The sequence below is a fragment of the Phyllostomus hastatus genome, unplaced genomic scaffold (assembly GCF_019186645.2).
Source record: "Phyllostomus hastatus isolate PE091 unplaced genomic scaffold, TTU_PhHast_1.1 phas_contig_1, whole genome shotgun sequence".
Classification (NCBI taxonomy): Eukaryota; Metazoa; Chordata; class Mammalia; order Chiroptera; family Phyllostomidae; genus Phyllostomus; species Phyllostomus hastatus.
In genome coordinates this window covers 31,364,358-31,377,589 of record NW_025333498.1, presented here as the reverse complement: position 1 = coordinate 31,377,589, position 13,232 = coordinate 31,364,358, and the positions used below count along the sequence as shown (strand labels likewise).

General features: G+C 37.6%; 1 protein-coding gene across 1 annotated transcript in view; it reads right to left on the bottom strand.

The window, feature by feature from the left end:
- ACVR1C (activin A receptor type 1C) overlaps positions 1-13,030 on the bottom strand; it is a 70,056-nt gene extending 57,026 nt beyond the window's left edge. Inside the window, exon 1 of the mRNA XM_045857977.1 lies at positions 12,748-13,030. Within this exon, the coding sequence (XP_045713933.1) occupies positions 12,748-12,820 (73 nt within the window). The 5' untranslated portion in view covers positions 12,821-13,030. The remainder of the gene's footprint in view (positions 1-12,747) is intronic.
- Positions 13,031-13,232: the final 202 nt, after the last annotated feature.

The following is a 13,232-nucleotide window of genomic DNA, read 5'->3' as shown; positions in this document are numbered from 1 at the left end:
GCGCTTATGTGTTCAGGTTATCTATTATTTCTTGAGTGGTCTTTGGTAGTTTGTACTTATCAATTAATTTGTACATTTTACCTAAATTTCCTAATGTAGGGTAAAAATGTTCAAAACATTCCTTTATTTTTATTTTTATGTATGTAGGATATGTAGTGATGTCTCTCTCTCACTTCTGACAGTGCTAATTTATGTATTCCCTCTTTTCCTTGGTGAATCTAGATAGAAGTAAATCAATTTTATTTATCGTTAAAAATATATAGTTTTTGGTTTTCTTTATTTTCTTTAATATTTTATGTTTTCACCTTCATTGAGTCCTTTTCTCATCTTTATTATTTCCTTTCTTTTGTTTGCTTTGAGTTATTCGCTGTGTCTATAAATTTCATTGTGATAACTACTTTAAGTGTATGTGACAGTTTTTGATATGTTATGCTTTAATTTCATTCAGTTAAAATATATGATTTTTCTTTTGACTTCTAATCTGATCCATGAGTACTTAGAAGTTTGTTGCTTAATTTCCAAATATTTTTGGAGGTTTTCCAGACACAATCTAATTGTTGATGAATGAATAGTTTATTTTCATTATGTTCAGAGAAAATACACCATGTAGTTTAAATTCTTCTAAATTTATTAGATTTGTTCTATGACCCACAATATGACCTATCTTGATTAAAATTCTATGTGCACTTTAAAAAATGTATATTCTGTTGTTGATGGTTTTAACCTTACATAAGCATCAGTTAAGCCAAGTGGGTTAAAAGTATTTTTCAGATCTTATATATCCTTACTCATTTTTTGGTCTACTTATCAGTTATGGAAGAGGAGTGTTGAAAACTCAAAATATAATTATGAATTTGTCTGTTTCTCCTTTAAGCTTTATCAATTGTATTTTCATGCATTTTGAAGCTCTGTGGTTAGGTGCAAACACATTTAAGTTATGGTATCTGCTTGGTGAAGTGATCCCTTTATCATTATGAAATATCCCTTGCAACATTCCATGTTCTGAAATCTACTTTGTCTGTTATTAAGTTAGCAAAACTTAATAACTCCAGCTTTTTAAAGATGAGCGTTTGCATGATAGAAATTTTCTATACTTTTACTTTTAACTTATTTGTGTATTTTTAGTTAAAGGGCATTTCTTATATTGAACATGAGTTTCCTATAGACAGCACAGAGTTAGTTAGTTCTTGCTTTCTTACTCAGTGTGATATCCTCAGTTTTTTTTTAATTGCTGTATTTAAACTACTTACACTTGATGTAGTTATTGGTAATTATTGATGATATGGTCAGAATTAAATCTACCATCTTGCTAACTGCTATCTGTTTGCTCCATCTATTTTTGGTGCGTTTGCAATTTTATTATATTTTTTATCATTATATTTTAAGATATCTGAATATCTTACATTTCATTTCATGTACATTATTGGCTTATTTATACTTAATATATTAATTTATATTTTAATATTTAGCGGTTGCACTTGGTTGTACAATATTTTGGACTGGCCAAAAAGTTTGTTTGGTTTTTTCCATAAGATGGCTCCAATAGTGCTTAATTGTCTTTAATTTCAGTTAAGACAATTTGTTACATCATATTGTGACAACTTTCATTTCAGCATCTTTCAAAAACATCAATATTGGTGAATTTTTAGGTAGCCATTTTAATATTGAAACTGGAGAAAATATGCCACATTTTCAGCATATTATGCTTTATTATTTCAAGAAAGGTAAAAATGCTACTAAAACACACCAAAAAGAGATTTGTGCAGTGTATAGAGAAGGTGCTACGACTGATCAAATGTGTGAAAAGTGGTTTGTGAAGGTTCATGCTGGAGATTTCTAGCTGAATGATGCTCCATGGTTGGGTAGATCAGTTGAAGTTAATACCAATCAAACTGAGACATTAATTGAGAACAATCAACATTAGACCTTGCAGAAGATAGCCAACACACTCAAAATGTCCAAACTAATAAAGTTAACAGTGAAAATGAAAAATGTGTCCTCTATTTTATGGAAAAAAACATACATACTTTTTAGCCAACCCAATACATCTTTACTAAATCACAGTATAACTTCAAATAATACTATAATCCTTAATTTGCAATATAAAAACTTAACAATTGTATACTCCCAATTCCTCCTTTTAATTCTTTGTGCTAAGCTGTCATACACTTTATCTGTACATATCCTATAAACTCATAAGGCATTGCTATTATTTTTGCCTTAGAGTCAGTTACTTTTAGAGTGATTAAAGTTAAAGAAAAATAGATTTTATATTTATCTTCATTTTAGCCATTCCAGAGATCTTTATTTATCTGTGTGGATTCAGGTCTCTGATATTGTACTCATTCTGTTGAAAAAGTTCCTTTAACATTTGTTACAGTGCACATATAGTGGTAATAAATTCTCTGTTTTTGTTTATCTGAAAATGTCATTATTTGTCTTTTGTCTTAAAGGATAACTTTATGTTGTATGGAATACTGGGTTGATAGTTTCATATTTGCTGTCCCATAAAGTTGTCACTTCATTATTTTCTGATGGTCATAGCTTTTGATGAGAAGTCCACTATAATTCTTAAGCTTGTTCTTATGTATGTAATGTGACTATTTGGGCTGTCTTCAATATTTACTCTTTACCTTTGAATCTCATCGATTTGTATAAGTTTTGTCCAATGCTATGGGGTTTGTGAGGAGATATATTTATCTTATTTTGGCTTATCTGAGCCTCTGTGATTGGTGATTTTACGTCTTTCATTATATTTGTAAAATTATTAACCAATATCTCTTCAAACAATATTTTATTCCAGCATTACACTTACATATATGTTATAACTCTTGATAATGCCTCATACCTCTTAGATTCTCTGTTCTGTTTCTTTTCACTGTTCCCTCTTTACCACCTGACACCTCCCACTTTAGTATAATGACTTTATAGTAGTATAATTACACAATTATAAGGTAATTTCTACTGATCCATTTTCAAATTGAAAGCACAACATAGCTAGGGGACAATTTTCTCCCAGACAGAAAGTCAGGTAGAGACCATTGTCCCTTTTTTCAACCCTCCCTCCACAGAACAATAGAGCCAGCAAAGTGGGTACCATATCTGAAACTCCATCAACCTAGCTAACAGTGTTTGCTGTACTGTGGAGATCCCCTGAGGCTCCATCCCACCCAAGCTGTTAACAGTGTCTTTTCCATATGAATGGCTGGTCTTGGCTCATGCTTCACAACTTCCTAAATCCCTTCAAACAAGCAACAGTAAGCCTCAGTAAGCCCCTAGTCACCATACATCTTGCTAAGTCGCCCCTGAACTGGCACTACCAACAGCCAGCCTAGGTTGACAGCATGGCTTCTACTGAGAACCTCCAAGCCCAGCACAAGTAGCAGCCATCTGCAGATTGCTTTACAGCTCATGGAGGGTGACCTTGGCCTGGACCACCCAGGAAACTTCTGAGCCTATATACCCAGCAGACAGCTACAGACCATGTTGGAGCACCACCACACTGACCCTGCACAGCTGATCCTTCACGGAGATCAGAGGTGGGTGGCCAGTGGTCACAGCCAGTACTTGCAGCTGACTTGCCTGGGTAAATCCCTCCCACTCACCTGCCAACAGCAACCAAGGCTGGACTAGAAGAGGAGGGTGTGCTCAGCTGACACAAAGGGCACACCTTGAGTACCCAGCTTGGGTGAGCCACTGGACCCTACAGGACACCTACTATTTTAGGCTACACTACCCAGACAGGGAGTCAAAGCAGCTCTCCCTAATACATAGAAACAAATACAGGGAGGTTACCAAAATGAGGAGACAAAGAAATATGGCCCAAATGAAAGATGAGATCAAAACTCCAGAAAAAGAGCTAAACAAAATGGAGATTAGCAATCTATCAGATGCAGACTTCAAAACACTGGTTATAAGGATGATCAAGGGACTTAGTGGGGACTTCAGCAGCATAAAAAAGATCTAGTCAGAAATGAAGTATACAATAATTGAAATAAAGAACAATTTATAGGGAAACAACTGGTGGATGAAGGCAAGAATCAAATCAATGATTTGGAAATAAGGAAGCAAAAAACAAGCAATCAGAACAACAGGAAGAAAAAAGAATTAAAAAAAACAAGGATAGTGTAAGCTGTCTCTGGGACAACTTCAAGTATTCCAACATTTCCATCATGGGGTACCAGAAGGAGAAGAGAAGGAGCAAGAAATTGGAATTCTATTTGAAAAAATATTGAAAGAAAATTTCCCTGATTTGTTACCAAATAGTAAATAGAAATGAAAGTCCAGGAAGCAGAGAGAGTCACAATCAAGATGGATGTAAACAGGTACACACCAAGACACATCATAATTGAAATGCCAAAGATTAAAGACAGAGAATCTTAAAAGCAGCAAGAGAAAAGCAGCTAGTTACCTACAGGAGAGTTCCCATAAGGCTGTCAGCTGATTTCTCAGAAGAAACTTTGCAGGCTAGAACAGATTGGCAAAAAAAAATATTTAAAGTCATGGAAAGCAGGGACCTATAGCCAAGATTGCTCTACCCAGAAAAGATATCAGTTAGAATTGAAGGGTGGATAAAGAGCTTCCCAGACAAGAAAAAAACTAAAGGAGTTCATTACCATCAAACCATTATTACATGAAATGTTAACAGGATTTACTTTTAAAAAAGATCAAAACTATGAACAATAAAATGGCAATAAATACATATCTATCCAGAATTGAGTCTAAAAAACAAACTGAGAAAACAAGAAGAACAGAGACAAAATCATGGATATGGAGAGTGTTTTGATAGTTGCCAGATGGGAGGGTGGGTTAGGAAAATGGGTAAAGAGGTTAGGAGATTGAGAAGTACAAATTGGTAGTTACAGAGTAGCTATGGAGATGTAAAAAGTACAATACAGGAAATGGAGTAGCCAAAGAATTTATATACATGACCAACTGACATTAACAAAGGTGTGGGGATTGCCTGAGGAAGTGTGGGGTCCTGGGTAGCGGGGCACAAAGGGGTAAAATTAGGATAACTATAATAACATAATCAGTAAAATATAATTTAAAAAAAGGGTCAGCAAACCATAGCCCATTGGCTGACTCATGTGTAAATCAAGTTTTATTGAAACACAGCAACATCTATTTCTGTATTTTCTATGGCTGCTTTTATACTACTAAAATGCCAGAATTAAGTAGTTACAACATAGATTCTATGACCCAGAAGCCTAAAATATGTACTTTGCAACCCTTTTTTAAAAAGTTAGCCACTCTATTTTCTTTACTTTTTAATTGTTTTATTTTTTTTATTTTAAAGAGAGCAGAATGGAGGGAGAAAAAGAGGAAGAGAAACATTGAAGTGAGAGAAAAATCAATCTGCTGCCTTCCTAGTGCACCCCAGGTGGGGACCGAACTGCAACCCTGGCATATGCCCTGATAGTGAATCAAACCATTAACCATAGGTTTGCAGGACAACCCCCAACCAACTAAGCCACACTGGCCGGAGCAAAACTTTGTCCCTCCTAATCGAAGCTGGCAACTTAAGAAGCTAGGATAATAAAAGAGTAAATTAAATTCAAAGTAAGTAGAGAGAAAAATGATGATTATAAGAGCAGAAAACTATTTTTAAAATAACAAATAACAAAGAAAAATCAATAAAATATGAAGTTATTTATTTGAAAACAATAAATAAAAATGATAACCCTCTCAGTAACTAATCAAAGTAGAGAGAAAATTTGAATTTCCAGTGTCAGGAATATAAGAGGTGATGGGACTACAAATACTATCGGTATTAAAGAGATAATAAAGAAATATCATGCAAAACCTATGATAATGGCAATACCAAAAGCAAAGTTTAGTAAAAGCAATTCTAAAGGACAATATAAATCTTTATTTGGCACAATAATTTTCAGTCCTTTTAAAGAGGTCCAGTTGTTTTAACAAAATCAACTTTCTTCTGTGTGCAAAAAAAACAATGCTGTTTAATATAATATAGGTAATATAGCTAGGGAAAAGCTGTAGGTAAGAGAGCTAAAAAAAAGGAGAGCAGTTCGCTCAAATGTGCATTTTATTATTCTGTAAGGAATCTTCTGCTATTCATAGAACTATTCTTTATTCAATGCTTCAGATTTACAGTATATTATCTATTTCCTGGAAATACACACTGCAGATTGTAAGTGGAAGTTGAGTGCAACCACTGTCTCATTGTGATTATTAAAGTAGGCAAATGTTCACAGAGTAGATCCTTATTCTTAAAAAGCAATAATGGGGATGGAGAAATGAAAAAACCACACACACTTAGGGAAGCAGGCCATAAAAACTGTCTTCAGATAAAATTGTGAAATTGATGAATTAATACTCTTTAATATATATTGGCTCTGTTTTAAAACAATCTGGTTCCTTAAAGTTGTGTTAATGTGGACTACTACCCTCTGAGTCAATAGGTAAGCATGCATTTATAACTGAATATTTGGTATTATAATGATCTTTGTCCAGATCTGGGTGGATTAGACTGTTTTCTAATCTGTTTTTTGACACAGAGTATTTATTTCAGGCAATTACAGCTTTAAACAAAAAATTCTATGAAACTTAACATGTAAGATATGGCATCTATCTCTGTCATTTTATCTTGTCATGAGATAAAGATGACAAAATAGATCAGGAGAAAATGTGTTTCATTTTCAAAATTAGAGTATACTAATCATTTTCTTGATGTGAAAAGTTTAATGAAAAGTAGATTGATCTATTTTGGGACACTTAAGTCAGTGGCAAATTTAAATTGTTTAAAAAAATAATAAGCCAAGTTCTTGAGTCATACTGAATGATTCACCCATGAATTCTTGAAGGGATTAATTTAAAACAGTTCCAAAGAAACAGTATCTTTACATACCTATTCTAACAACAACCAAAAAAACCCACGGAGGAGAACAACAGAAAAGGGGAGTTAGTATAGAGGAGAAAAAGTGAAGAATCAGAAAAGTGAAGGACAGAGAAGAACCTTCTTAGCCTGGTTGGCCAATCAAAGTAGACGAAGTCAAGAGCCACGTGATAAGGCAAAGGAGTGTTCCCTGAGAAAGAACTGAGTGTTGGCTTCTATGGAAATAAAGTATTCTTTGTCGGTTTCATACTCCTACTCACCTCCTCCCTCCCTTTTACTTTTTAATGGATCCCCAAGAGGAGAAGTGATTTGTACTGTTCAGATTCCAGGGAACCAAGAGGCCCACATGCTTTAGGGATCCAGCTTTCAAAGAATGCAAAAGGCACAGGGCTCATGATCATGGGGGCTTCTGCATCTTATTCATAGAAAACATGGGAATAACAGGACCTGCTTCTTCACAAAAAAGATCCAACCACCTTTCTCCACAGACCACGTCCTTTTCCTCACGTAGCAGTGACCTTTGAGATTATCACCTGGAACCCTTGTCAGAGCTACCTGGGTGAGATGTTGGAGATAGAGGTCCTCTGCTCTTGCACCCTGGCTTCATTTTGCCAGGCATTACATAGCCTTTTGATGGTATCATAGCATCAGGATCCAGGATTCTGATTTATCACACATCTTCTTTCTTTATTCTTAAAGGCCATTTTTAAAGGCTATTTAATTACTAAAAGTTTAGAAAAGTAAAGTATTTTTTAGCTCTGCCATGCAATTTTGGGCCAAAGCACCAGGTAACAAAAAAAAATTACTGATTTTGCCTCCCTTTTTTAGGTATCCCTTAGTAACCCTCCTAGACTAGAGTGAGGCACAGCTGAGCCAAGGTAGAATTTAGGTATTCCAAGGTGTCTTAGCAAAGGTAGCATTTCTATATCACTTATGAACACATGCTAATATTATCTCAGTTTCTTCAGCAATGTAAGAATAACTGTGAGATTTTGATTCTCAGCTAGGGAAAATTCAATATACAGAAGTCCAAAGCAATGGAAAATCCAGAAGAAGCCTCACAGTTATAAATGATAAGGAATTACACATAGTCCACTCTTTGTGCTTAGAATTTTTCCTTTTGTCTATTTAGTTTTTTTTCCTATTTACATTTGAAAATTAGCTCTCATTTTATTATTTACTAAAATAAACTCTTTGTATATAATTGAATATATCTCCTTGTAATTTTTGATGACCCATGCTTACGGTTATTCATTTATAGGACACTTTCCCCTACAAATCTAAAAATAAAGCCAATACTAATGGGAGTAAAAGACAGAAAACTGTACCTGAACAACAATTAAAATAAAATAAAATTAAATAAATTAATTAATTAAAATAAAGCCAATACTAGTCATTTGGTACCAGCTCAAGGCTTAGCTAGAACAGGCACTAAACAGCCTCTAGCTAAGCCCTGGCTGGGCAGCTCAGCTAGCTACCTGGTAGCTACCTTTAACCTGGTTGGTTAAAGTGATGTCCAGATACACCAACGCAAAAATAAATGGAACAACACATCAATGTGTGTGTATCTTTCTCAATCAATCAATAAAAAGGGAATTTAAAGAAGCTGATATTTATGTGTTCCCACTTCTCTCCCAAAGGACTTGTGGTAGATCTCTAAGAACATGCTCTAAAACTTCAAACTGTGTCAGATTATCAGGTCCTGTGGGGCTTAAGAACTTCCCAGGCTTTACTCTATCCATTCACCTCTCCTCTTAGCCTTCTCTTATTTATAATAAGCAATGCAAGCACTGCTTAGAAAAAGTCAACAAACTGGATCTCAGCTACTGCCTGAAGCATTTCCTCTAAAAGAGAAACATACAAATGTTTATACAAAAGGAAAATACTGTAAAAATACACTTGAAAATAATGATCACATCCAAAAGACAATAAATTTGGGGGAAAACCAACTGCTTTCACATAACAATTATTTGCAGAGAGTCTAGAGAGGTATTGTTGTCTTGTTCACACATCCTTTTCTGCTAAGATACTCATGTAAGTATAGCACAGGTTCGGTATCCCTCCCTGTTTCCACAGAAGCAGGGGAGACAGTGCACAGAGCTAGTGGTGGCCCATTCAGAGATGCATATGGGACAGCAGTAGATCTGGAACAGAAGTTTTAAGAGACAGGGACTAGAAAATAGGCCTATACTTCTCTTTCTAATGCAAGAGTTGGGAATACATGTATAAGAAGCTCATCATCTCACCACAATATTTCTTTAATTGTGGATTGCCAGATAAAAGTACAGGACATCCAGTTAAAGTAGAATTAAATATCAATTAATTTTTAATATATGTATGTCCCATGTCATATTTGAAACATATTTACACTAAAAAATTATTTGTTTTTTTGAAGCTCAATTTAAGTGGGTGTTCTCTGTTTGCTAAGTCTGTGGCCTTAGTTAATATATCTTTTAAAATTATCTACAAGTGCCCTTGACTCTAGGTGTTTTTTACCTTTAGGCCAGTCCTATACCCTAAACTCCAGGCACATAAACCCCATTGCTTACTTGATATCTCTGCATCAGTGTCTAACAGGCATCTTAAATTCAACATAACCAAAACAGAGCTTCAGCCATCTGCCGCTGCCCCTTCTCTCCAGACCTGTACCTCCTGCAGCTGTCCTCACCCCACTTAAGGGGTCTATTCTTCCATTGCTTGGGTCAAAAATTTGGTGTCATCCTTTGCTCCTCTCTTTGTCTCACTCCTCCAATCCTTTATTTTTCTGATTGCAGTGAATCAGAGGACTCTTTCTCTTTTATACTTTGCACATTTGAGGCTACAAAATGGGCGGAAGCATTATAGCCAATGAAGAAACGTTCCCCCAAGGACTTCTGCACAGAGTTTGTCCTGAACTAGAAAAGTTTGTTCCTTGGAAACAGGGAGCCTCTTGCCACATTTGTGTCCATCAACCAACCAATGATTGTGCTTAAAGAAGGGCAAAGGTGACAACACCTTTTGCATTTATAAACTCAGTCAATCCGAGGCTTTTGCTTTCACTTCCAACAAAGCTTAAAATGTATAGTGGGAAGTGTTGTTGGAGGGGTGCAAGTCACTCTCTGAAACCCCAACCCCTACCCTGGTTATTAAATGAAACAGTTTTCACTTCAGAGTATCTAGCTTTCCAGACTCTTAGTAATCCTTTCCCAACCAGAAGACCAGGGAGTTTCATAAAAGCAGTGGGGAATGTACAAATCTAAATAATATCGAAATTATTATAATATCTCAAACTTATAATGTGAGGCATCTTCTTCCAATTTTATGTTTAGTGCACATGCTAACTGTTGGGAGGTCACATCAGGTCTTCCTTGTCAAACATCAAAAAACCTAGTAACTAGATAATTAGAGTAACTCAAAGGAACCTAGTTTTTTTAGCCAGTCCAGACCAATAAATATTTTCTCTAAGTTCCCATCAGTATTAGCCTCTGAGATGCATAACAAGAAGCAATAGTTTCTATTATGCTGTTAATGCACGGCGTCTAAGGTGACAGAGCTGCTGGAAAGAACAAGCAAGGCAAAAAGCACTGTTGGTTTGTCAATGTCTTTAGATATTTAAGGTCCTAGGCCTGGTGCTCAGTGGAGCCAAAGTGGAAAGTGTTTTTTTCCACCATGCAGCTTTGCTGTCCTTGTGTCAATAGCAACTTCTCAGATAACGTGTCAACAATGGCAGGTACATTTTTAAAAATGGCCAATATGATTAATAATATAATTTGTGAAAGTGACCAGGGCAAAAATAATGTAGATAACCACATGAGAAACAACTTATCTGCATAAATGAACAACCTCAAATGCTGCCAACAAATCATCAAACATTTGTACAAAAATTAGGAATTAAAAATATAAATAGCAATAGACTTATTTTTCTTGTGGAGTACAAAGAAGGGTAAAGTGTTTAAAAGAGATTTGAAAGTGATTTATGTGACATTCAAAAGTTCATTGTAAAAGTTCAATTTTGGTAAGTACTTCTCTAGGATATTGACAATTACCTCCATATCAGGCATTTTTCTTTCCTTCAGGTTTTGAGGAAACAATCAAATTTGAATGGATATTCTATTTGTTTTTGCACATTTCAATGTCAAAAGTTTGCATTCCTTTCAAATAACATAGCAGGGCTTGTTTTGCTACCTTGCTTTATCCAGGGTCTCTAAAATTTTATAAAAGATTTGTCATATAATGCCCTCACTGGCATAGCTCAGAAGATTGAAGCAGGCTGTGAACCAAAGCATTGCAGGTTTGATTCCCAGTCAGAGCACATGCCTGGGGTGCAGGCCACGGCCCCCAGCAACGTTACATTGATGTTTCTCTCTCTCTCTTTCTCCTTCCCTTCCCTCTCTAAAAATAAATAAATAAAATCTTTAAAAAAAAAAGATGCGTCATAAACAAAACATACCTTTCAAACTATATAAAAAGATAATTGAATCTTTTATGAAATCTCTGTAGCTAAATATGGGACTGTATGGACAGCCTGTGGAAGCAATTTCACCGGTGTCTACTCAAATATCTGGAAGACTTTTTTTTCTTTGTAAACTCTATCAGTCAAGAGTACTTTGAGTGTTTCTTCCAAGTTAGTAGAATTTCCACCCATTTCTTATGAAGACTCCCATCATCAGTTTTCTTCCCATTGATGAATTTACTAACTCTGAATGCAAATATTTCACTTTATCTCGTCATTTTCCTGACAACCTCTGGGCAACTGCTTTCCTAATTAATCCCTTCCAGTAATCAAAATTTCACTTAAATGTATTTCATGATTCTCTTAGACTATCTGAAACACTGAAATCTGTACATGACAGCAATCATACTATTCAAAACATCCTCCTGCACATGTCGCTAAGAGGAAACCTACCCACCCTGGAGGATCTAGTCAAACAGATCCGCTATTAATGTCAAACAGATTGTCATCTGGGAAAACAAAAATGCATCAAAATTGGCTTTGGGCAAAGTACAGTTCTACGGAAAAACACCAGGTTTTTATGTGCAAATGTCTTAAATGTCTGGTTGAAATGTTTCAAGAATGAGTTATCAAGAAATCCTACTTCTGGTCTCCATAACCCAGGAAAATGTTATAATCAAAATAGTTTCACAGTTAAATGGATTTTCATCTCAGCACACTGTGATTTTACCAAAGACGCATTTGCCCCAGTTTCTAGTAAACATTATAAAGAAACGTTTGGTTTCTAGCTTGGGCCCAGGGTTCTGTTTAGCCTATCAAGGAACAGACCTGTTATAAACGCTGGGATGCTTGCCAGAATTTTCTTCCCTGCAACTCTTAGTAAAGATCATACCTCGAAAGCAATGTGTGTTGCAAACCACGCAAATTGAAGCTCCCACTCCCGCCTACATAGCTTGGCACCAGCGGCTTTTGAGGTATCCCTGGCATCCTCAAACTCTGACTGAATCTCCACTAGTCTCCCCACCTTCCCCACCTTCCTACCACCTTGCTCAGCTCTCGGGAGCTCAGCACAAAGCGCCCCCGAAGCACTTGCAGAGCGAACTGATGGTGCCACCCAACTCCCAACCCTGCGCACACCCAGAAACATACTCCCTGCCTCCGCTGCAAACTGCCCCCAAATTTGTCACCTACCTCACACCTACTCCCCAAATCTCCACGTCCCTATTGCTTTTCCCCTCCTCCTGGTGGGTTCATCCCCAAACATCTGTCTGCCATTACAACTACCAGACGTCAGGTGCGCCCTGTCCAGCGCCCCTTCACGCCAGCAGTCACTTCCCGCTTCGCCCCGCTGAAGGTCAGTTTGCTCGGAGCACCTTGTTCCACGCTGGTGCCTACCTGCAGACCAGCCCAGATTCCCACCCGCGCGTGAAGGCGTAGAAGGTAGCGCCCGTCATACCTGCGGACAGCGCAGCGGCCACAGCGAGTAGCAGGAGAGTCTGGTGGAGGGCAGCGCTGAGCACTGGGGTCATGGCCACCGGGCACCACAGCGGGGCAGCGAGGCCCTAGAGCGGAGCTAGGCGGCCCGCTGCTTTGAAGTTCCCGGGGCACAGGAGGAAAACGCAGCCCCGCAGTCGTTTGAAGTGCGCGGTTAGCTCGGATCCTTGAGGGTGCCCTCCTCCTCTGCCTCCCCCATCCCACACCCCTCGTGGCTGGCGGTGCGCAGTGCTCCAGCCACTGACCCCAGCAGCCAGCTGGAGGGGAGCGGTGGTGGGGAGGAGGTGGGGGGCGGGAGAGGGTGACAGAGCCCGCCCCTGCCACGCCTCCGCCCCCTGTGCCCGCTGGTAACCGCCTGTGGCCTGGCGCTCTCGGGCAGGCGGGCAAAGGCGGCACGAAGGCAAGGAAGTGAGATCGCTCAGAACTTGGGGCGGGGGATGGGTAAAG